At 44.0% G+C, this 25,101-nt stretch overlaps 1 protein-coding gene across 1 annotated transcript in view; it reads left to right on the top strand.

Moving 5' to 3' along the window:
* Nucleotides 1–2,196: 2,196 nt before the first annotated feature.
* SHQ1 (SHQ1, H/ACA ribonucleoprotein assembly factor) overlaps nt 2,197–25,101 on the top strand; it is a 162,644-nt gene continuing 139,739 nt past the window's right edge. The window contains 7 exon segments of the mRNA XM_038772974.1: nt 2,197–2,219; nt 4,595–4,779; nt 7,304–7,368; nt 12,029–12,151; nt 12,787–12,941; nt 14,020–14,132; nt 19,745–19,872. Of these exon segments, the coding sequence (XP_038628902.1) occupies nt 4,637–4,779; nt 7,304–7,368; nt 12,029–12,151; nt 12,787–12,941; nt 14,020–14,132; nt 19,745–19,872 (727 nt within the window). The 5' untranslated portion in view covers nt 2,197–2,219; nt 4,595–4,636.

Genomic DNA, 25,101 nt, shown 5'->3' with positions numbered 1-25,101 from the left:
CTACCACATGAGTTAGGGAGAGGAGCTGGGGCTTGTGCAGTCACCTGGGATTTTACAGGGCCAATGTGTAGACCCCCCACAAAACTGGGAAGGAGATTGGCCTAGTGGATAAAGAAGGACCTGGGAACCAGAGAACGTGGATTCTATTCCTGGCTCTACCACTAACCTGCTGTGTGACCTCAGGCAAGCCACTTAACTTCTCTGAGCCTCGGCTTCCTCAAGTAAGCAATGGGGATGCAATGCCCATTCTCCCTCCTGCTTAGACTGTGAGCCCCATGGAGGACAGGGACCGTGTCTGACCTGATTAATTTGTATCTACCCCAGCACTTAGAATGGTGTTGACCCAAAAACATGTGCCAAGCTGAAAGCATGTGCTGCTTGTTGTCAAATAAAGTCAATTTAATCAAGGAATCTGTCAGTAGCATTTGAGAGGCTAGTGTGTGCAGAGCACTGTAATACGTTTGGGAGACAACAATAGAGTTAGGAGACATGGATCTTCCGATCTAGTCAGGGAGACAGCTGAATTACTAAAATAGAGTATAAAGATGTGAATAAATGGTTTTGATGTGTGTGGCCAAGTGCTTAGATGGTCTGGAAGTTCTTAGTGGTAATAAGAGAAATATAAAGTGGGTTAATTAGAAGTTAATCAGGGAAGGCCTCCTGGAGGAGTTTATGGTTTCAGAAAGGTTTTGAAAATAGAGGCGTTTCATTCAATTGTATTTAACACTTACTGTGTGCAGAGCACTGTACTAAGCGCTTGGGAAGTACAATTCAGCAACAATCCCTGCCCACAATGGGCTTACAAGAGTCTTTGGGTGTACAGGGAACCTGTGCTGTAGATGTTTAGGAATGTTTTTATTAAAGCATTTGTTTTTAAGAGAAAGTGTAGGTATTGGGGTTTTAGATATCTTGTCTAAAAACTCAGAAATCATTATGTAAAACCATAAGACCTTTAGGCTACTAGGGAGAAAGTTAAGGATGTAGAGTCGGGGAAGACCAGGGATGTTAGTAATACCGTGTACCCATAACTATTAGGAGGATGGATGGGTGTAAGTGAGCAACAATCAAGCATCCTGTTGTCACTGTCAGAGGCAGATAACTCAGCTGAATGAACCCTGGGTTTTAGTAATATAAAGTTTCTTTTATGGTATTTGGGAGAAGCTTACTACATGTTGGGCACAATACTTCTAATACGTGATTCCCTACCTTGAGTTGGATGGGCTGGGAGTCAGAGGACCTGGGTTCTAATTCTGACCCCACCACCTGTCCCCGCGAGGGACTCACAGTCTTCATCCCCATTTTACAGATGAGTTCACTGAGACCCAGAAAAATGAAATGACTTGCCCAAGGTCACACAGCAGACAGGTGGTGGGGTCAGAATTAGAACCCAGGTCCTCTAACTCCCAGCCCATCCAACTCGAGGTAGGGAATCACATATTAGAAGCAGCGTGGCACAGTGGAAAGAGCCTGGGCTTGGGAGTCAGAGGTCGTGGGTTCTAATCCCGACTCTGCCACTTTCATTCAATCGTATTTATTGAGCGCTTACTGTGTGCAGAGCACTGTACTAATCACCTAAGCACTTGTCTGCTGTATGACCTTGGGCAAGCCACTTAACTTCTCTGTGCCTCACATACCTCAGCTGTAAAATGGGGATGAAGACTGTGAGCCCCACGCGGCCCAACCTGATCACCTTGTATCGCCCCCAGCGCTTAGAACAGTGCTTGGCACATAGTAAGCGCTTAACAAATACCAACATTATCATTATGTAAAGAAGGGAGGAGGGAGAGGAAAAGGTGACCACATCTGCAAGTTCCGGGTCCGCGGCAACAAGTGAATGCTTCATCGAGCCCCCCAACATCTTCCCCTCTTGTCCACCCCCCCGCCCCCTTTTTAACCTTATCCCCTTCTTTTCTGCCCCTCTCTGGGCTCACTCCCCTTCTAAGGTAACTTGGTGCCCGATCACTTGACAATAACGCCCTGTTCGCACTGTCTTCCAGTCGGTTCTAGTTTCCCTGATTCGTTTTTGCTTTCTTTCGGGGGGTCAAGGGCGCACCTAGGCCAGTCACCTTAACCTCTTTGGGGGGAGAGGGCAGCCCTTCCTGCTCAGTACTACGAGAGGAAAAGAGGCGCAAGCCAGGGCGCATGCGCAGTTGTATTTTCCCAGCTCCCTTGGCGGCCCCGGAAGTCTGCTCGCCGCTCCATACGGACAGCACAGCAAGGTAGGAGCTGCTGAGCGGAGCGTTGTGTTAATACAGCGGTGGGCTTAGTGGGGAGGGGCAGGAGAACCTCTTGTGCCGTAGCTCTGACAACGGCGATCCCCACGTGGGCCAGGGACTGTGCCCAACCTGACCGTTTTCTAATAACGCCAATAATTGTGGCATATATTAAGTCCTTGCTCTGTGCCAGGCACTGTACCAAGCGCTGGGGAGGATCCAAGCAAATCGAGTTGGACACAGTCTCTGTCCCTATTTTAGCACTTAGTGCAGTGCCCTGTATATAGTAAGCGTTCCATAAATGCGATGGATTGAATTTTACAGATGGGGTAACAGGTGAGTCCCAGTGAAGTGACTTGCCTAAGGTCACAGCAGACAAGTGGCGGAGCTGGGATTAGAACCGGGCCCGGGCTCTGTCTTTTCTCTCTTCTATCCACCCTAGAGTTTAGAACAATGCCTGGCACATAGTAAGCGTTTAATAAATATCACTGTTGCTGGTAACTCGGATCGCCGTCTGTCTCAACGCTTCTTCCCACTATCACCGGTTTCTAATAATAATGATTTGTTAAGCGCTTATTATGTGCCAAGCATTGTTCTAAGAGCTGGAGTGAGGGGGTCGGGGGTGCGGGCGAATCTGCAGAGCAAGGAGGAAGTAGAAGGTAGTGAATTGATCTGCCACGTTTGTTCACTTATTCAATCGTATTGAGCGCTTATTGTGCGCAGAACACTGTATTAAGCGATGGGGAAAGTTTTGGACCCCTACTGGGTGCAGAGCAATGTGCTAAGCGCCGGGGCAGGTGATGGACGCGTCCCGTGCCCTCCAAGAGCTTCCAGTTGAAAGGGATAGGCAGACATAAGTTACAGGTGGGAGGAAGTAATAGGTCTAGAAGATATTCATTCAGTCGTATTTGTGGAGCACTTACTGTGTGCAGAGCACTGTACTAAGCACTTGGAAAGTACAATTCAACAACAGACAATCCCTGCCCACAACGGGCTCACAGTCTAGAAGGAGACAGACATCAAAACAAGTAAACAAGCATCAATAGTATCAAGATAAATAGAATTATAGATATATACACATCTTTAGTAAAATAAACAGAATTATAAATACGTACATATAAACACACAAGTGCTGTGGCGGGGGTAGAGCAAGAGGGAGTGAGTGGCAGTGATGGGGAAGGGAGCGATGGGGAAGGGAGCGGGAGCAGAGGAAGATACATACCTAAGTGCTGCATTGGCGCTGTGAGTGATGCAGAAGGTGTGAAATGGCATTTGGGAAGTAAAAGGGGGAGATGAGCAATCATCCTGAAGGAGATGTGATTTCAGAAAGTTAAGGAGAGCAGGGGTCTTGCATTTGCAAAGGGGAAAGCAGTGGGACAAAGGACAGGGTGTTTGAGCAAGGGATGAACAGGTGGGGAGGGAGAAAATTAAACACAGTGATTGACCTAGAGAGGAAGAAGCTGGGATTTAGTGGGAGGGGAGAGTGCTGATGTTTAGGAGTTTGATGTGGAGAGGAATGGGTAGCATTTTAATATTATTGGTTGCCTATGTCGGTCTTGTTTTTCCTGCTAAATTGAGTACAAGGATTCTCATATCCTCACTATTCCCCCCCTCCCCCATAGCCCCCAGGAGTTATCTTCCCCAGTGCATGCTCAAAAAAATGTTGCTGATCTTAAATTTCATCCCCTAATTAAACTTTGTGGGTTTTTTTCAAATATATCACAAGGCTTCAGCCTCCTTGCTGAGCTCCCTCCTTCCAATCTTAATAATAATAATAATAATAATAATAATGTATTTGGTAAGCATGTGCCAGACACTGTTCTAAGTTCTGGAGTAGATAGAAGATAATTGGGTTGGACACGGTCCCAGTCCCACATAGGGCTCACAGTCTTAATCCCCATTTTACAGATGAGGGAACTGAGGTCCAGAGAAATGACTTGCCCAAAGTCACACAGCAGACAAGTGGTGGAGCTGGGATTAATACCCAGATCCTTCTGTCTCCCAGGCTCATGCTTTATCCACTAGGCTATGCTGCTTCTTTACTAAGTACTGACTCATGCACATACCTTTTTTTTTTCTTTGTCAGAAAACTTATTTTAGTGTCAACCTCCCCTGGTAGAATGTCAATTTTTTGAGGGCCTATTATAGTTTACTGAGCGCTTAGTACAGTGCCCTGCAAATGGACACTCAGCAAATGCTATTAGTTGATAAATTGAATTAAGGTATTGGTGGAAAGTTACTCATATTTTAAAATTTGGTAAATGTGGCTACACCTAAAACTAAATATTCTTAATAAAATATTGTTCTATAAATTAAGAACACTGATTAACTTTGTAGAAAAATGCTAGTCTTTATGTTGTAATCAACTATTTTTCTTTCAGAATTTAATAATCCCTCTGATTAAGTCCGTGGTGTGGTTCATCATGATAACTCCAGCATTTGAATTGAGCCAAGATCCAGATTTCCTCACTATAACCATCAGTGTGCCTTATGCAAGAGTTTCTGAATTTGATGTGTACTTTGAAGGGTCAGATTTCAAATTTTATGCTAAACCTTATTTTCTCAGGTAAGTTATTACCGGATGATTTCTCATACAGGGTGTAGATTGTTCTGGTTTAAAAATGTAATTTGGGGGATAATCTGGTTTTTTTAAGAAATTCACATACAAATCAAGGTTAAATGTCATAAGTCTGAAAAATTTACCAATTTCAAGATCTGCATGGTAAGTATTTATATGGTAAAACTGTTACCATCCTGTGCTTAGCAAGTGAACCACTTGGCTAGAACCCCTTGGACAGTTACAGCTATCTATTGGCCTGTATAACAATGTTAAGGCAGTTTTGCTATACTTAGGTTATGATATGTATCCAACTCCAGCATCAGTAAAACTTAGCAAAATCTAAATCTTGGTTTGTGAGGTGAAGATACTATATTTGGGAGAGAAGAATGCTGTCTCAAGGCATGAGCAAGGACTCACAACGTATTCCAGTTAACCAAATTAACTCCAGATTCTACGAGTGGCAAGAGAAATCCCCTGGGGGAAAGGGATGGCCATACTCCATATGCGTGGCTTCTATTGACCACTGTGGACATACCCTCTAGACTTCAAGCTCATTGTGGGCAGGGAATATGTCTGTTACATTGTTATATTGTACTCTCCCAACTGCTTACCACAGTGCTCTGCACACAGTAAGTGGTCCGTGAATGGTTGGTACATTAAATCAACTGAAATCAGCCAGGGCATAATTAAGATGGATTCCTAGATTGATTTAAGTCCATTTTGGGAGGGATGGGGAAAAAAAGATGTGGGGAATGGGTGTAGAAATTAAAGAAGCATGGCCCTGGGAGTGGACCTGGATTTTAATCCCGGCTCTGCTACTCGTCTGCTGTGTGACCGTGGGCAAGTCGCTTAAATTCTGTGCCTGTTACCTTATCGGTAAAATGAGAATTGACTGAGCCCTATGTGGGACAGGGATTGTGTCCAACCTGATTAGCTTGTATCTACCCCAGTGCTTCGTATAGTGCCCGGCCCATAACAGATACCATAACAAATTGGATTAAATGATGATGATCTGAATAATCCAAAAATTTTATCAGAGTACAGATGTTTATGGTTTCACCTCATTTAAGCAGCTCGTCAAGAGAAGCAGCATGGCTCAGTGGAAAGAGCCCGGGCTTTGGAGTCAGAGGTCATGGGTTCGAATTCCAGCTCCACCACATGTCTGCTGTGTGATCTTGGGCAAGTCACTTAACTTCTCTGACCCTCAGTTACCTCATCTGTAAAATGGGAATGATTACTGTGAGCCCCACGTGGGTCAACCTGATCATCTTGTATCCCCCAGGCGCTTAAACAGTGCTTTACACATAGTAAGCGCTTAACAAATGCCATCATTATTATTATGATGATGATGGCATTTATTAAGCGCTTACTATGTGCAAAGCACTGTTCTGAGCGCTGCAGAGGTTTCAAGGTGATCAGGTTGTCCCACGGGGGACTCACAGTCTTAATCCCCATTTTACAGATGAGGGAACTGAGGCACAGAGAAGTTGTGACTTGCCCAAAGTCACACAGCTGACAATTGGCGGAGCTGGGATTTGAACTCATGACCTCTGACTCCAAAGCCTGGGCTCTTTCCACTGAGCCACGCTGCTTCTCTTGATGAACTGCTTAAATGAGGTGAAACCATAAACATCTGTACTCTGCTACAATTTTTGGATTATTCAGATCTACTCTCGTTTCTCCTTTTCCTTATTGCTCACTAGCAATACCAGAGAGGGGAGAGGAAACTCAAATCAATGTTTATAATTGGTACGATTCGATGGGGGAAAAAGTTTGAAACTGCAGTGAGGTTTTTGGATTATTCATTTGTCTTGTGTGTTCTTGCTGGGCAGTCAAGGTTTAGCTGTGTGTGTGTGTGTGTGTGTGTGTGTGTGTGTGTGTGTGTGCGCGCTGCCAAATCTTTTGACCTATGATGAGGTTAAAAATAAAATGCCAGGATGTATATTAGTCCTTTGAAATTAGCCTGTATTGTGCTCCTCCTTCCTGTTGCTCAACTGGCCTGAGTTACTTTTTAAGTTTTCCACTGTGCACCCATGTGTGCCCCATTCACACTCCATTCCATCCCCGCCCTCATAGTTGTATGGTGGTATTGAGCAGGGGGATCAGTAAATCATAAATCAAGCATTTATTGAATGTTTCCTGTGTGCAGAGCACTGTACTAAGCACTTGGGAGAGTACAATACAACAATAAACGGTGACATTTCCTGCCCACAATGACCTTATAGTCTAGAGAGAGACAGACGTGTTTATAAATAACGTACAGTTACGGTCATAAGTGTGGTTGGCAGGGGGAAGGGATGAATTAAAAGAACAAGTCAAGGGGACAGAAGGGAGGGGGAGAAGAGGAAAGGAGGGCTTATTCAGGGAAGACCGCTTGAAGGAGATGTGCCTTCAACAAGGCTTTGAAGGTGGGGAGAGCAATTGTAAGCTGTTCTTCGGCTCCCCCGTATAGTCATGATTTTACTCATTTTCAAATGTGTTTCCATGCTAGTAATGTAGGCACCTGACAGTTTTTTTTTTCAATCCACAGGCTAACTCTTCCTGGAAGGATTGTGGAAAATGGAAGAGAAGCAGCATCCTATGATGCAGATAAAGGTACTGCTGTTGAATTTTTCATGTTAATTGCATGAATATTCTTGTAGAAGTAGCTCTCCTACAACACAGTGGTTTCACCTCGGCAAATCAGTGCTGAAAGTAATCGAGAATGGACTGAACCTCGGCTCCAGTTAAGGAAGATGGCCTGGAACGGTCATTGCCGTGTGAATATTCATCACAGTAGCAGCGGCTGTTGGTCAGCAGAGAACCATGGCCTGGTGGAGAGAACATGGACTTTGGAGTCAGAGGACCTGGGTTCTAATTCTGGCTCTGCCTGCTGTGACTTCAGGCAAATCACTTCTCTATGCTTCAGTTAACTGTAAAATGGGGTTTCAAAACCAGTTCTTCCTCCTACTTAAACTGCGAGCTCCCGTGTGGGTCAAGGGACTGCATCCAATCTCATTAACTTGTATCTTCCCAAGCGCTTAAATCAGTGCTTGACACAAAGTAGGCACTTAAATACTATTAAAAAAAACCCCCATCTCTCCCATCTCTGTCCCACCAGAAGCTAGAAGGGGCAGGAGTAGGAGCTAAGGGGGTGTTTCCTCTCGATGCCTTGCTGTTAGGACATGATGCTGAACCCTGGCCTGGGAATTTGCCAGGGAATGATCCTGTCTCTTTGCTTGGTGGCAGACTGTCTCTGTACTCTTTTACTTCCCTTCCTTCCTCTCCTCATACAGTGCCCTTTTCCCTCCAAAGCGGGTACGTCTGGTGAGAAGTTTTTGCTTTCAGCACACCCCTGTAGGTATCTAAATATTGTGCCACCAACAATGGCGTCATTGGGAATTAAGGGAGGGAGATGGTCCAAAAGCAATCAAAATAGTATGGGGCTTCTGTCGCATTGGGTGAAACTCAAGGTTGTTGAGGATGAAAAAGCCATGTAAATCCAAGATTAAGGCTAAAGTGTACTGTTGTACTTCATTTGTTTTTCAGACACTTATTGGTAGTCATTAACACTTCAGAGGAACCAATTTGCACTGCTTTAAAAGTAGTTTCTGGTAAACAATTTTCAATAGGTGCAATGCTAATGAACTACTGATTGCGGTCACCTTGTTTAAAAAAAACTCTCCTGGCAAAGCCACATCTTGTTATAACCAACCATTTTACAGCCATGCTGTGGTAACTGTTTCCTTGTTCCATCGTGCTCTATCCAAACTGTGCTTTAAAAAAAAAAGTTACAGTGCAGGGCCATTTTCTATTTATGTTGCAATATCTCAGTTGTATTTGAGTGCTTACTATGTGAAGAGCACTTCAAAGCACTTGAGAGAGTACAATATAACAGCATTGGTGGACACATTCCCTGCCCATGATTTTACAGTCTAGAGGGGGAGACAGATGTTAATATGAAAAGAACCCCAATATTTACACAAGTGCTGTGGGGCTGAGGGAGTTTTGACTAAAGGGTGCAAATCCAAGTACGAGGGCCACGCAGTAGGGAATGGGAGAAGAAGAAATGAGAGGGCTTAGTCAGGGAAGGCCTCTTGGTTATTGTGCCTTCAATAAGGTGGGTCGAGTGATTGCCAAATATGAAGAGGGAGGGCGTTCCAGGTCAGAGGCAGGACACGGGCAAGAGGTTGGCAGTGAATACTTCACTCTGCTGCCTGGATTATCTTTCTACAGAAATGTTCTGGGCATGTCGCCCCGCTCCTCAAAAATCTCCAGTGGTTGCCTGTCAACCTCTGTATCAAGCAAAAACTCCTCACTATTGGCTTCAAAGCTCTCCATCACTTTGCCCCCTCCTACTTCACCTCCCTTCTCTCCTTCTACAGCCCAGCCTGCATACTCTGCTCCTCTGGTGCTGACCACTTCCCTGTGCCTCGTTCTTGCCTGTCCCGCTGTCGACCCCGGCCCATGTCCTACCCCTGGCCTGGAATGCCCTCCCTCCTCAAATCTGCCAAACAATCACAGTTCCTCCCTTCAAAGTCCTACTGAAGGCTCACCTCCTCCAGGAGGCCTTCCCAGACTAAGCCCCCCCTTTCCTCAGCTCCCCCTCTCCATTGCCCCTACTCGCTCCCTTTGCTCTATCCCTTCCCTGCCCCACAGCACTTCTGTGTATATGTATGTACGTATTTATAATTCTATTTACATTAATGCCTGTTTACTTGTTTTGATGTGTATATATATATATCTGTAATTCTATTTATATTGATACTATTGATGCCTATTTGCTTGTTTTGATGTCTCTCCCCCCTTCTAGACTGTGAGCCCATTGAGGGCAGGGATTGCCTCTCTGTTACTGAATTGTACTTTCTGCTTACAGTGCTCAATTAATACAGTTGAATGAATGAATGTATGAAATTGCGGTACAGTGAGTAGGTTGGCATCAGAGGAGTGAAGTATGTGGGCTGGATTGTAGTAGGAAATCAGGGGGTGGTTGCTACAGATTTTGATCTATTGGAAAAAGCAACAGGCTTGGAATTGGGAGATCAGGATTCTGATCTTGGTTCTGCCAGTAACCATGGGCCATAGGGAAGTCAGTTAACACTTCTGGGCATCTGCTTCTCCATCTATAATACAGGAGTGTAATGCCCATCCCTCAGCCTTCAGTGTTATGAGGAAATCTAAAATTCTCCCCTCTAGCCATTATTGCTCCAGTCATCAATATAAATAAATAGAATTATAGATATGTACATATATACACAAGTGCTGTGGGTTGGGGAGAGTGGGGTAGAACAAAGGGAGTGAGTTGGGGCAACGTGGAGGGGAGGGGGAGCTGAGGAAAAGGGGGGCATAGTCTGGGAAGGCCTCTTGGAGGAGGTGAGCCTTCAGTAGGGCTTTGAAGGGGGGAAGTGTGATTGGTGGATTTGAGGAGGGAGGGCGTTCCAGGCTAGAGGTAGGATGTGGGCCAGGGGCCTATGGTGGGGCAGATGAGAATGTTAGCACCAGAGGAGCGGAGTGTGCAGGCTGGGCTGTAGAAGGAGAGAAAGGGAGGGTAGGTAAGAAGGGGCAAGGTGATGGAGAGCTTTTAAGCCAATAGTGAGGAGTTTTTGCTTCATGCAAAGGTTGATAGGCAACCACTGGAGATTTTTGAGGAGGGGGATGACATGCCCAGAACATTTCTGTGGAAAGATAAATTTGGGCAGCAGAGTGAAGTATGGGCTGAAGTGGGGAGAGACAGGAAGTTGGGAGGTAAGAAAGGAGGCTGATGCAGTAATCCAGTCGGGATAGGATGAGTGATTGTACCAATGTGGTAGCAGTTTGGATGGAGAGGAAAGGGTGGATCTTGGCGATGTAAAGGTGAGACCAGCAGGCTTTGGAGATGGATTGGATATGTGGGGTGAATGAGAGAGCAGAGTCGAGGATGACACCAAGGTTGTGGGCTTGTAAGACGGGAAGGCTGGTAGTGCCATCCACAGTGATGGGAAAGTCAGGGAGAGGACAGGGTTTGGGAGGGAAGATAAGGAGCTCAGTCTTGAACATGTTGAGTTTTAGGTGGTGGGTGGACATCCAGGTGGAGATGTCCTGAAGGCAGGAGGAGATGGGAGCTGGGAGGGAGAGAACAGTTGTAGCAACCCAACCCAATAAATTTATCTGTTTATTTATACCCATCCTCAGCACTTGTGTATATCGGTATTTTCAACTGTAGAGGCAACTATTCAAATTTCTCTGTTTACAAACATCTATCTTCCCTGATTGAGTGGGCAGGGGAGTATTTTGTGTTCCTGATACATATTAAAGCAGGAACATCACACACACTCACATCTATTAAGCACTTACTATATGTCAAACACTGTTTAAGCACTGGGGTAGATACAAGTTAATCAGGTTGGACACAGTCTCTGTCCCACATGGGACTCACAGTCTTTAGGAGGAAGGGCAGATATAGAATCCCCATTTACAGTTGAGGAAATTGAGGTACAGAGAAGTTGCAGTGACCTGTGACAGGCAGGTGGCAGAGCCAGCATCAGAAACCAGGTCCTCTGCCTCCCAGACATGTGCTCTTTCCATTTGGCTGTTCTGGTTCTGTTCTTTTCTAAGCGCTAGTATGATGTACTGCATCTGGTGGGTGCTCAGATAGCAGTACCACCCCCTCAAAAAGAACCTATGAACTAGAGACTAAACCTAAGAAACAAGAAAGATGAGACTGTCCAACAGGAACATTTTTCTGCCTTAAAGATTTGGGGATTTTTCTCTTACAGTAGAAACTTGTTAAGCTTATATGGGCTTATTCAAATTACTTTGTATTTTGATGCAACCACTGTTTTCTGCCCGATTAGATGCCACCTTGTTCTGTAATAAAAATATTGGCATGAACCAATCCTGGTTAATACTGTCTATTCACTCCTTTGTGATATGAATGAATCTTTGTTGTAGCCCTGATTTAAAAAAAGAAGTTTTTAGACCCTATCAATCCATAGGAAAATATTCTTTAAATTCGGTAAGGTTTTCCTTTGTAGGCTTTTTCTGAAGGTGTGCAGCATATAAAGTGGGTTGTCTAATTATGAGTGAAAAATAGTTGGAAAATCCTGAAGCTTTTTTCCTTCATTTTCTGACACCAAATATAGTCCTATGTCAGTGCCAGGCATCTTCAGGAAGATGTTACTTGAGCTCTACAAACTGGGCAGATAATGCGGAAGAACACATGATTCTTAAAAAATGACCTAATTAGGGAATAGTTGAACTCAGTATATTAAGTGCAAACTTATAACTTATTTTCAAGGAGTTTTTACAGTTCGAATGCCCAAAGAGACTCCTGCCCAGCATTTTGAAGGACTCAATATGCTGACAGCACTTCTGGCACCAAAGAAATCAAGGTCTGCAAAACCTCTTGTGGAGGAGATAGGTATGTTCACTGTGGTTAGAAATCAATAATGAAAAATAAAAGCTTCTCAGTATATGTACAGATCGTTTAATATGTGTAATTTTGTCCGTGATGCCTGGCAAACTCCAGCCCTGAATACATTATAAGAAAATCATGGTCAAATTATCTTGTTTTCCGGAATCTGTCTATGAACTATGTATTCCGTGTTCTTAACCAGAATGAGGGGTTTTTGCAACTGTTTTGACATATTCTTTAAAATACACCATAAATTAGACTATGGTCTGTGTAATTTAAAAGTCCAGTATTGAACAAATGGTTTAACAGAAATATTTGAAGGGGCTGTATTAACTTTCTGGGCACAGTGATGATCAAGTCATAAGAATCTCCATACTGGACCATTCAGCCCCAAATTCTCTCTCCAGCAGCAGTGCCAAAGTTTGCTATGTTCATGGTTAGAGCTTCTCTCAAACATCCCCAACTTTTCTCTCTAAGAAAGAACAGTGTTCAGGGCTCAATATTGAACATTCTGAACTTCTGAAGGTGCAGTCTTCTCCCCCTCCATTGCTTTGTGAATTGAGGGGTCGCAAAAAGTTACTTCAGAAATAAAATAATAACAATGGTAATCCTGTTTGCTTCATGGTATCCAACATATTTAGGCACTTCTGAGCTTTCTGAGCAAGAGCAGGAAGAAGAAGAATTTGATTGGGAAATTGAGCAGGTTCCCTATGAAGCACCTACAGAAAACGCTTTAAATATACAGTGTCAGTATGGATTTGGAAATTTACGATCAGGAGTGTTTCAACGACTTCAGGTACTAATAACTACAAATATATTGGGGCTTCTCTGGCCAGTATTTGTATTTCAGGGATGCCAAAATGTAGAATCCTTCTTTACACTGTAGAACTACTTTCTTTCCTTTTAACTCTTATGTATTCATGAGCAGTACATTAACAACCTGCTATTCATACAGCCAGGTTCCAGATTCCACCTCTACAAAAGCCCTGGTAACTATAGCTGAAATGGACAGAATAATGGCCAGATTCAATGGTGAATATTATAGTTTGTGGGGACAAATATGAACAGGGTCAAACGGAGATTCAGAGACTGAGATTTGCAGCTATAGATTCAGGGATGACAGAGGTGCTTAAGTTAAGGCAAAAAGAGCACATATGCACAGGCCTTTATTTGGAAAAGGCATGGGATCATAAATCCTTATGTTCCTCGTGTGTGTTTAGTTGTCAAGAAGAAGGAGGAAAAACTTCACCACATGGAAATTCATCTGGCAGTGTTCAGAGCTGGTAGGAACAGATCAGAAAGCTTGTTTTGTTGTCCGTCTCCCCCTTCTAGACTGCGAGCCCATTGTTGGGTAGGGATTGTCTCTGTTGCCGAATTGTACTTTCCCAGCGCTTAGTACAGTGCTCTGCACACAGTAAGCGCTCAATAAATATAATTGAATGAATAAAAGCAAGAGGGACAGCGAGCCATAACACTAACTTTAATGGTTTAGGTTTTTAAACACTGACTTGGGTTAAGCATTGAATATTTGTTTTTATGGATTAGTCATTTTCTTTTATTAAGAGATGAGCACAAACAAAATAGCTATTTGGGCATATGAATATTTTATTAAGGCACTATTTGTAAACAGTTTTTTTTAAATGTTGGGATAGGGAACCACAAGTGATTACTAGCTCTCAGAGTTGGTGTCTTGAAAATATTAATGTTCCATCGAAAAGGGATCAGTTTGTAGTTCATTCATCGATAATTCAGGTAGTCTGTCTTCTAAAAGTAAATCCTGCTCTTTTGGGTATATTGCTCAAGTGTAATTTCTCTGCTAAAATGAGTGATTTTTTTCAGATGGTGTAACACATTATTTCTGATTATTTCCATAGGATGAATTGAATGATGTTGTTGACGTTAAAAACCCTGACTTAACTCCTGTCATTGAACGCAGACAGAAACGCTTGGCTGCTGAAGAGGCCAAATTTGATCCCGATCATTACTTGTAAGTATAACATTTAATTTTCTGACTTATTGAAGCTGTAGGAGGTGAAAAGTTCATTTTACTAAATGAATGTATTTTAAAATGCTTTGAGAAAATTTGCTCTTATTGGCTAATATTGTGCTCTAATTGTAAAACCTAAGTAAGTTTATTTAGCTTCCAGTGGCTGGAATCATTTTAAAATACTTTGAGAAAATGTGCTCTTATTGGCTAATACTATCCTGTAATTGTAAAGCATAACTAAGTTTATTTAGCTACCAGTGGCTGGAATCACTGATGATCCATTACAAGCTTACTTGATTGCCGAATTACTTTTTTAGAGCCACCCTGGCATTGCCCCTTTTAACAGTGAGACCGTTACTCTCCCCACCTTCAAAGCCTTATTTAAATCCCATCTCCTCCAGGAGGCCTTCCCCAACTAAGCCCTTATTTCCTCTACTCCCTCTCCATTCAGTGTCACCCTTGCACTTGGATTTTATTCGCCCTCCCCCCATATGCATATCTGTAACTTATTTATTAATGTCTGTCTCCCCCTCTAGACTGTAAGCTCCTTGTGGGCAGGAAGTATGTCTACCAGCTCTGTTGTAATAATAATAATGATGGTATTTGTTAAGTGCTTACTATGTGCCAAGCACTGTTCTAAGCAATGGGGTAGATACAAGATGATCAGGTTGTTCCACGTGGGGCTCACACTTTTAATCCCCATTTTACAGATGAGGTAACTGAGGCACAGAGAAGTTAAGTGACTTGCCCAAGGTCACACAGCAGTCAAGTGTCGGAACAGGGATAAGAACCCACATCCTCTGACTTCCAAGCCCAGGCTCTTTCCACTAACCCACACTGCTTGTACTCTCCCAGGTGCTTAGCACAGTGCTCCATACACATTTAGCGCTCAAATAGGATTGATTAATTGAGTGCCTTTTTATAGCCTTGAGTTATAATTATTCCAGTCCCTTTTCTTTCTTTCTATTTTTTTTTGTTAGCAATTGATGGATATCCAGGTAAATATTCCCTTAGTGCAGGATTGGGTATTTCCGCCCTCATCAGACATGAGTTTTTAGGATCCAGCCCTTATCCATACCAACAGATGTGTGTGCATTTCTCCACTATACAGTATTATTTGGTGCCACAGCTTACCCTTTGGAATGTTCTACACAAATGTAACTGGAATTTGTGATATGCTTAATACAGTTGTTTAATAAAGAACTCCTTTGGGGAAAATCTGTGCATTTACTTGGAGTTTGCAAAAGAGGTTTGGCTTTTTAATTAAATCTGAAAATCAAGAAAGCACCGGTTCTTTCCTCGAAAATTTATAATGCCGTAATTTCAGTTTTAAGTTTTAATAGACAAATTTAAATGTATAACTTTAGTGTTTCTGATTAACTCTATCCTGAGTATGTTTGAACTGCTTCTCAAGAAAAACATTTGCCCCTTTGAAAAATATAATTTTTGAGTGGCGAGACCCTGGAAATGGATAAAGGAAATATATTTTTTTTCTTTTTCATCTTCCTGTTTATGAGTGTGACTGCTGTTCATTCTTGGGTTGTTGCTTCTCTTTCCTTGTAGGATATCAGCAATGGTAAATACAGAAGTTTAGTATGGAAATTAAAGTTAATTTTAACATGACTCCCCCACCCCCCCAAAAAAATAGGGAGGGTGTCAGTAAGTAGGACAGAATGGCCAAGTACATTCCAAGTCGTCTACACCCGCTGCCTCAAATTCCTCAGTGCTAGCTCTCTCCTCGACCCCCTCCAATCTGGCTTCCGTCCCCTACATTCCACCGAAACTGCCCTCACAAAGGTAACCAATGACCTCCTGCTTGCCAAATGCAATGGCTCCTACTCTATCCTAATCCTCCTCGACCTCTCAGCTGCCTTCGACACTGTGGACCACCCGCTTCTCCTCAACACGTTATCCAACCTTGGCTTCACAGACTCCGTCCTCTCCTGGTTCTCCTCATCTCTCCGGCCGTTCATTCTCAGTCTCTTTTGCGGGCTCCTCCTCCCCCTCCCGTCCCCTTAACGTAGGGGTTCCTCAAGTGTCAGTTCTTGGTCCCCTTCTGTTCTCTATCTACACTCACTCCCTTGGTGAACTCATTCGCTCCCACGGCTCCAACTATCATCTCTACGCTGATGACACCCAAGTCTACATCTCTGCCCCTGCTCTCTCTCCCTCCCTTCAGGCTTGTGTCTCCTCCTGCCTTCAAGACATCTCCATCTGGATGTCTGCCCGCCATCTAAAACTCAGTATGTCCAAGACTGAACTCCTTATCTTCCCTCCCGAACCCTGCCCTCTTCCTGACTTTCCCATCACTGTTGATGGCACTACCATCCTTCCCGTCTCACAAGCCTGCAACCTTGGTGTCATCCTCGACTCTGCTCTCTCGTTCACCCCTCACATCCATTCCATCACCAAAAACTGCCGGTCTCACCTTCGCAACGTAGCCAAGTTCCACCCTTTCCTCTCCATCCAAACCGCTACCCTGCTGGTTCAGTCTCTCATCCTGTCCCGACTGGATGACTGTATCAGCCTCCTCTCTGATCTCCCATCCTCCTGTCTCTCCCCACTTCAATCTATACTTCACTGTGCTGCCAGGATCATCTTTGTGCAGAAACGCTCTGGGCATGTTACTCCCCTCCTCAAAAATCTCCAGTGGCTACCAGTCAACCTACGCATCAGGCAAAAACTCCTCACTCTCAGCTTCAAGGCTGTCCATCCCCTCGCCCCCTCCTACCTCACTTCCCTTCTTTCCTTCTACAGCCCAGCCCGCACCCTCCGCTCCTCTGCCACTAACCTCCTCACTGTGTCTCATTCTCGCCTGTCCCGCCGTTGACCCCTGGCCCACGTCCTCCTCATGGCCCGGAATGCCCTTCCTCTGCACATCCGCCTCTCTTCCTCCCTTCAAAGCCCTACTAAGAGCTCGCCTCCTCCAGGAGGCCTTCCCAGACTGAGCCCCCTCCTTCCTCTCCCCCTCCCCATCCCCCCGCCCTACCTCCTTCCCCTCCCCACAGCACCTGTATATATGTTTGTACAGATTTATTACTCTATTTTACTTGTACATATTTACTATTCTATTTTATTTTGTTAATATATTTTGTTTTGTTGTCTGTCTCCCCTTTTTAGACTGTGAGCCGGTTGTTGGGTAGGGACCGTATCTATATGTTGCTAACTTGTACTTCCCAAGTGCTTAGTACAGTGCTCTGCACACAGTAAGTGCTCAATAAATACGATTGATTGAATGAATGAATTCATGAATTCAGTCGTATTTATTGAGTGCTTACTGTGTGCAAAGCACTGTACTAAGCACTTGGAAAGTACAATTCAGCAATCGAGAGACAATCCCTGCCCACACTGGGCTTACAGTCTAAGCGGGGTGGCGGGGAGATAGACATCTAAACAACTAAACAGGCATCAATATAAATAAATAGAATTATAGATATTTACATACATAAGTGCTGTGGGGCGGGGAGCGGGGGAAGAGCAAAGGGAGCGAGTTGAGGTGATGTGGAAGGGAGGGGTAGCTGAGGAAGGGGGGGGCTTAGTCTGGGAGGCCTCTTGGAGGAGGTGGACCTTCAGTACGGGAAGAGTGATTGGCGTATTTGAGGAGGTAGGGCATTCCAGGCCAGACGTAGGACAGGGGCCAGGGGTCCGCGGCGAGACAGGTGAGATTGAGGCAGGTCATTGTGGCCTCAGAAAGAGATCAGAGTGCTTTACCAAAGCCAACAAGTACCTGTGGAAGCCGAACCTGGATATGTGGTCAGATGCAGTTGAACCAGTCTCAGAGCATGCCCCGCGGCTGGCTCGACCTCAGAATCTGCCTGGAGAGTTGCCTCCCAGTGTCACCCCTGGCAAATGTCCACCCTCCTGGAGGTTAACATTGTTGAAATGATGCTTGACTAGGGAAGAAAGTGTGGGAAAGGGACTCTGGGGTTTTTTGGTTTGGTGGAACATGAGTAGCAAGCTTAGGGCATTCACCACTGAACATTAAGGAACTAATTGGAAGGAAAGAACCCTAAAAAGATATTAAATACCTGTGATTTAAGGTTATGATAAGCAGGTGATTCAGACATCACAGGGGAAGCATACTGGAAACAAGATGTCTTTCATTTTCTAAAGATCTGAGAGGTTATGCCCCATTTGTATTGCAGTTTCTAATTACATTTATCTTAGCAATTGGCGTCTTTAAAGGACTATTGAAGAACAATTTGAAGATACTAATATAAATTTCATGTTAAGTATTTGAAGCAGAAATTTAATCATCTTCAGTGTCTTTAGGCAAGCACAAAAGCCAAAGACATTTCGAGGCTGACATTTGAAGGGGAAGGGAGCTTAATTGGGAGAACCACCTGGCTCTCCTGCTTGGATTAAAAGTGGAGGAGGAGCTGCTTGGGTTCTTGGAGATGTACTTTTGTTACAAGAAACTTCAGAGACAGGCTTATTTTTCTCCTTGCATCCATTTTCTTTCCAGGAAGAAGCCCATTGTCTTGTAGGGAAGAAACTTGTATTTTCTATTCAGTTCCATCATTTCCCCCCAAAAAGTATTTCTAAGATGCTATTTCTAATATTTCTAATTAAGACCACTGCCATTGTGGGAATGGGAGCTAGGAAGTTTCCAAACCTAAGCTACCCAGAATGAGTCTGAGCTGGGTTTATTTTAGCTATTTTAACCATTTGGCACTATCGCAGAATTTAAATGAATTAACAATGAAATCTTTTGTAAACTTTTCTCCATTAGATAGTAAGTTCCTTGAGGGTAGGAATCCTGTTGTTTACTCATGTTTCCTAGGTATCCAGGGCTGGGTACACAGGCTCTTAAATACTGCCTTTAAAAAAAATCACAAGTATGATTTTTTTGGACCAAATGTTCATTTTTGGCAACATTAATAAGTTCACGGATGAGATGTAGGGGGGAAAAGGTGTTTGTCCCTCTTAGATCTAATCTGCTTTGTAAAATGTTTCAATACTCATTGTTTTGAAATGTATTTTGATTTCTTTTTTTTTTTTGAGCAGGAGCTCTTCCAGATACTCTTGCTAGAAACTTGTGCTAAAGTTGTTTTCAGTCAATATTCTCTCCCTCAAAACCAGTTGCCAAACCCACTATTTTAAAAGCAAAGAAAAACCCTTTCAAAAACACACACCCTTTTTCTGAAAGATGACTGTGACCCACCGTCGCCTCTCAACAACAGGAAAAGGTTTTAAATAGCTATGTCAGTCTTTTCTCTCTGCTGTTAATTTTGAAAAGGAGTGACCGTCTGCAGAAATGGATAGATCACCTCTTTGAAGATCCTTAGAGTTTTTTGGGTGATGCCCAAGACAGAGAGGGAGGAGGGTTTATATCCGTCTATACCCACCAGATGTCACTAAACTATAGAGTTCACTGCACTTATCGAGTGAACGGCAAGAACCAAAGCCTGGAAAAGCTGCCTGGGGATACCATGGCCAAGCAGCGAAGAGCACCGCCTAAAGAACCACCCTGAAGATATCAGCTGAAACCTGAATAAAAGCATGGACCGAAGCAGCGTATCGAAAAGCAACTCAGTTGCAGCACAGGCTAAAAAATATGCATAAAGAGAATGAAAAATGTGTTTTAATCAAAATACCCCTTTAACTTTCAGAGCTGATTTTTTTGAAGATGAGGCAATTCAGGGTTTGTTGAAGTATAACGCCTGGTGGACCAATCTTTACACAAAAAGGATGGCTTCCGTGGAAGAGAGTCAGGAGCCCGGTAATCAAACTGAATTAGGTGAGAAATTGGAAATTAAATTCATTTGTAATTGGTTTTAGTCCCATTTACCATGTTAGCTCTCTTTGCCTTTGGTTTCTGTTCCATTGAATATGAAGTCATGTCCCTGTGATTCAGAGGAATGACTTTAATATTTATGGGGTTGGAATATTTTCCTCCATTCTGGTTAGTCCCTACTCAGTCTTTATTCTTGTCAATCAATCGTGTATTTATTGAGCGCTTAGTGTGTGCAGAGCACTGTACTAAGCACTTGGGAGAGCACACTATAGCAGGGTTGGTAGACCTGTTCCCTGTCCACGCTGAGCTTACTCACTAGAAACTAGATTTCTAAAGATACTTTTCTCTTTGGGGTCACTGAAGTGCAGGTTTGGTTAAGAATAGAGACACTTGTACCCTACAGTAACTCAAGTTATTTTCTGATGCGGTCTGGGTGTTTGCCACAAATGGCAGTGCAGTGCTAATAGCAGTGGAAACAAATTGGTTCTTATTCTTAGGCATTTTGAATGGATCGTCCAAAGCAGTTCACAGGTGGATTCAAAGGGATATGTCTTGACTGCAGAGGTCATGGGTGCAGCTTCTGTCACAGAAACAGGCTAGTAGGACGTCTTTATTTCAATCAAAGTAAGCCCGGATATATCTGCTCTTGGATTTTAGGATACCAGCTCACCCATGTAGAGGAAAATTTCAACTCTGAAATTCTAATTGCTCCCTTCCCCTACCTCATTTTGCTCTTGCATCAATATGAACTGGTCCAGTATTGGCATTAAATTTAATAATTATGGCACCTGAAGTGTTTACTGTGTGTCAAGTGCTGGGGTAAAGTTAATCAAGTGGGACATAGTTGCTGTCTTTCATTAGACTCAAGGTCTAGGTAGTGGGGAGAACAGATATTGAATTCCTACTTTTGCAAATGAGGAAACTGAGGCACGGAGAAGTTAAGTTACTTGTTCAAGATAACACAGCAGGCAAATAGCAGAGCCCATGCCTTTTCCTCTAGACCATGCTGGTTCTCAAGCTTGTGTTGTGCCAGTGTTTCAAACTAGCACATATTTTTAGGGCAAGTCCATATGACAAGCCACTCAGTTATATAATTCAGTAAGGGCATTTTCTTCTTGCTCGTTTGAAATTGGTCAGTAGATTTTGTCTTGTCTTATGCCATTGAGTCGTCTCCGACCCATAGTGACACCACGGACACATCTCTCCCAGAACGCCCCGTGCTCCATCTGCAGTCATTCTGGTAGTGTATCCATAGAGTTTTCTTGGTTAGGAGACAGAAGTGGATGGCCATTGCCTCCTTCTGCTCAGTAAACTTGAGTCTTCGCCCTTGACTCTCTCCCACGCTGCTGCTGCCCAACAGAGATGAGTTTTGACTTGTACCAGATGGCCTTCCACTTGCTAGCCACTGCCCAAGCCAGGAATGGAATGGGTATGCCTCTTTTTGCCTCTCCCTCCCGTAGCTGAGACCGGTAGAATACTGGAAACTCTCCAGGTGTGACCCCGAGAGGGGGTTCAATGGATTGGAAGCTTTGAAAAAGTTATACTTTTCCCAGTCTTGTTCCTGTTGGGATCTGACAGTGCTCTGCACACAGTAAGCACTCAATAAATACGATTGAATGAGTGAATTAATTACCGTGAGATGGCGGCAGGGATTGCGGGCAGTGCAAGCAAGGACAGGGGCCAGTAGAGCAGGAGAAGCTGTGGTCAGGGTGGCTCCGAAGGGCTATCACCAGCCTTTCTTTTGTCCCCCTGTGCTTTCAATTGCTATCCTGTCCCTATTCCTTCCCTCTCCTACTCCTTCCCCTGCTATGGCTTGGGTTTTGCTCCTCTGCCTGTTGCACTCCCTGTTGGTGAGGTCACATTGTAGAAGCAGCACGGCATAGAGGAAAGAGCACAGGCCCGAGAGTCAGAAGGTCATGGGTTCTAATCACGGCTCTGCCACTTGTCTGCTATGTGACCTTGGGCAAGTTACTTCACTTCTCTGGGCCTCAGTTCCCTCATCTGTAGAATGGGGATTGAGACTGAGCCCCATGTGGGACAGGGACTGTGTCCAACCCAATCTGCTTGTATCCACCCCAGTGCTTAGTTCAGTGGCTGGCATATAGTTAAGCACTTAACAAATACCTTAATTATTAATTATAATAATAATTATTAAGGTCCCATTGCCAAGAGGCCTTCCTAATTTTAATAATGATTGTGGTATCTAAGTGCTTAATATGTGCTGAGCACTGTTCTAAGCACTGGGGTAGATACAAGGTAATCAGATGGGACACAGTCCCTGTGGAGGATGGGACAGAAGCAAAATGACTTGTCCAAGGTCACACAGCAGACAAGTGGCAGAGCTAGGATTAGAACCCAAGACTTTCTGGATCCCAGGCCCACTCTCTGTCCACTACACCATGCTGCTTCCCTAACACCAGAAAACCCGAGTGCTTCTCTGGTGTCCTGTTTCATACAGGTGCCCACTTGGCTTAATCATTTGTCCTCCCCGACACAATTGAAGGTAATGTGAGTTCCTGCTAAAAAATGTCATGTTTTATTGTTAGGAAGGGAGGTGATTGCAGTTCAGGTTCAATGGTAATTTTGGAAAAACCAACCTGCAGCTTGTTCAGACCCGTTTCAGGTGAGCTGTTCACCGGGCACCTTTCACATGATCTGAGAATTGAAGGACAGCACAGGTGGAAGGGAGAAGGTAGGATTTCATGAAAACTTTTGGGGAGTGGATAAATGCCAGGAACCAGAAGAATGACCTTTTGATAAAGAGGAGTAGTAGCAAGAGCTATTCACGGTAACCAAGCAATAATATTTACTAAGTGCCTACTGTGTGCAGAACACAGCACATGAGAGAGCAAGCTCATTGTGGACAGGGAACGTGTCTACCAACTCTGTTGTATTGTACTTTCCCAAGTGCTTAGTACAGTTTATTTATTTATTTATTTATTTAATGGCATTTATTAAGTGCTTACTATGTGCAAAGCACTGTTCTAAGCGCTGGGAAGGTTACAAGGTGATCAGGTTGTCCCACGAGGGGCTCACAGTCAATCCCCATTTTACAGATGTGGGAACTGAGGCACAGAGAAGTTAAGTGACTTGCCCAAAGTCACACAGCTGACAAGCGATGGAGCCGGGATTTGAACCCATGACCTCTGACTCCAAAGCCCAGGCTCTTTCCATTGAGCCACGCCAAACTGCTGCCACGTTAATCCAACCACTCATCCTATCTTACCTTGATGACTGTATCAGCCTCCTTGCTGAATTCCCTGCCTCCTGTGTCTACCCACTCCAGTCCATACTTCACTCCATTGCCTGGATCATTTTCCTATGGAAACATTCAGGCCATGTTTCCCCACTTCTCAAGGAACTCCAGTGGTTGCCCATCCACCTCTGCATCAAACAAAAACTCCTCACCATTGGCTTTAAAGCACTCAATCACCTTTCCCCCTTCTACCTCACCTTGCTACTCTCCTTCTATAAGCCAGCCTCCCCTTTGCTCCTCTAATGCTAACCTTCTTACTGTACCTCCATCTCATCCATCTTGCCACTGACCCCTCACCCACGTCCTGCCTGGTCTGGAATGCCTTCCCTCCTCAAATCTGACAGACAATTCCTCTTTCCCCATCTTCAAAGCTTTATTGAAGGCATATCTCCTCTGAGAGGCCTTCTCTGACTAATCCCTCCTTTCTTCTTCCCCCCCACTCCCTTCTGTGGTGTCCTGACTTGCGCCCTTTATTCATCCCCCCTCCCAGCCCCACAGCACGGACTTACATGTGTGTAATTTATTTGTATTAATGTCTGTCTCCAGTTCTAGCTGTAAGCTCATTGTGAGCAGGGAATGTCTCTTCATTGTTATATTGTACTTTCTCAAGTGCTTAGTACAGTGCTCTGCACACAGTAAGCGCTCCAGTATGATTAAACGACTTCTCTGCATACAGTAAGTGCTCAGTAAATTACATTTGTTGAGCAGGTACATTAGGTAGATACGATCCCTTGCCCATGACTTTATAATCTGTGGGAGGAGACAGACACTGAAAGAATTTCCTGGTAGGAGGACAAAAGAAAGTGGATATGTGAGTAAGTGCTTTAGAAAGAGGGTATGTACCAAAGTGCAACGGGTGCTGTAAGTATGCTTTCTGATTACAGTGGACTGAAATGACCTACAGCCTAGATTTTTATAAAGCAGATAATAATAATAATGATGGTCAAGCATTGTTCTAAGCACTGCGGCGGTTACAAGGTGATCAGGTTGTCCCATGGGGGCCTCACAGTCTTAATCCTTATTTTACAGATGAGGTAACTGAGGCACAGAGAAGTTAAGTGACTTGCCCAAAGTCACGTAGCTGACAAGTGGCGGAGCCGGGATTTGAACTCATGACCTCTGACTCCAAAGCCCAGCCTCTTTCCACTTAACCACGCTGCTTCTCTAAGTTAAGACTTAGTTAAGTCTTAGTTAACTTAGTTAAGCCTTCTCTTAGTTAAGACTAAGCTTTTGTACTTACAAGAATGCCACCGGGGCCCATCATATTGTATTCTCCCAAGTGCTTAGTAGAGTGCTTTGCACACAGTAAGCGCATAATACATACGAATGAATGAATGAATATCCCAGGAAAGGGACCCTTCTAGACTGTAAGCTCGTTGTGGGCAGGGAAAGTGTCTACCAACTCTGTTGTACTGGCCTCTCCCAAGCGCTTAGTACAGTGCTCTGCACAGAGTGAGTGCTCAAATACCATTGATGATGATGAATAATAATAATTGTGTTATTTGTTAAGCTCTTGCTGTGTGCCAAGCACTGCACTGAAAAGTGGGGTAGATACAGGATAATCAGGTCCCACACAGAGCTCTCAGTCTAAGAGGAAGGAAGAATGGATATTGAATCCCCATTTTGCAGGTGAGGGAACTGAGCCCCAATGAAGTGACTTGTCCAAGGTCTCAGCAGATAGTGGCGGAGCCGAGATTAGAACCCAGGTCCTCTGACTCGCAGGCCTGTGCTGTTTCGACTAAGCCACCCTGGTATCTTATTTAACTCATTCAAATGTAAATTTCTCATCAACAGGGATCTCTCAGGCATATCTGGTATTTGACCAATACTTAATACGGTGCATTGTTTGCCAGTGGGCCCTCAGAAAATACTTTTTACTACTAGTTGACATTTTCTGACCCCTTGGCCATTTGAAAAAATTGAGAGGGGAAAACCTTGCCCCTCTGCTAGCAGGGTTTACGTGCTTATTATTATGA

This window comes from Tachyglossus aculeatus, chromosome X1, assembly GCF_015852505.1.
Source record: "Tachyglossus aculeatus isolate mTacAcu1 chromosome X1, mTacAcu1.pri, whole genome shotgun sequence".
Lineage (NCBI taxonomy): Eukaryota > Metazoa > Chordata > Mammalia > Monotremata > Tachyglossidae > Tachyglossus > Tachyglossus aculeatus.
This window is presented reverse-complemented; position numbering and strand designations above follow the sequence as displayed.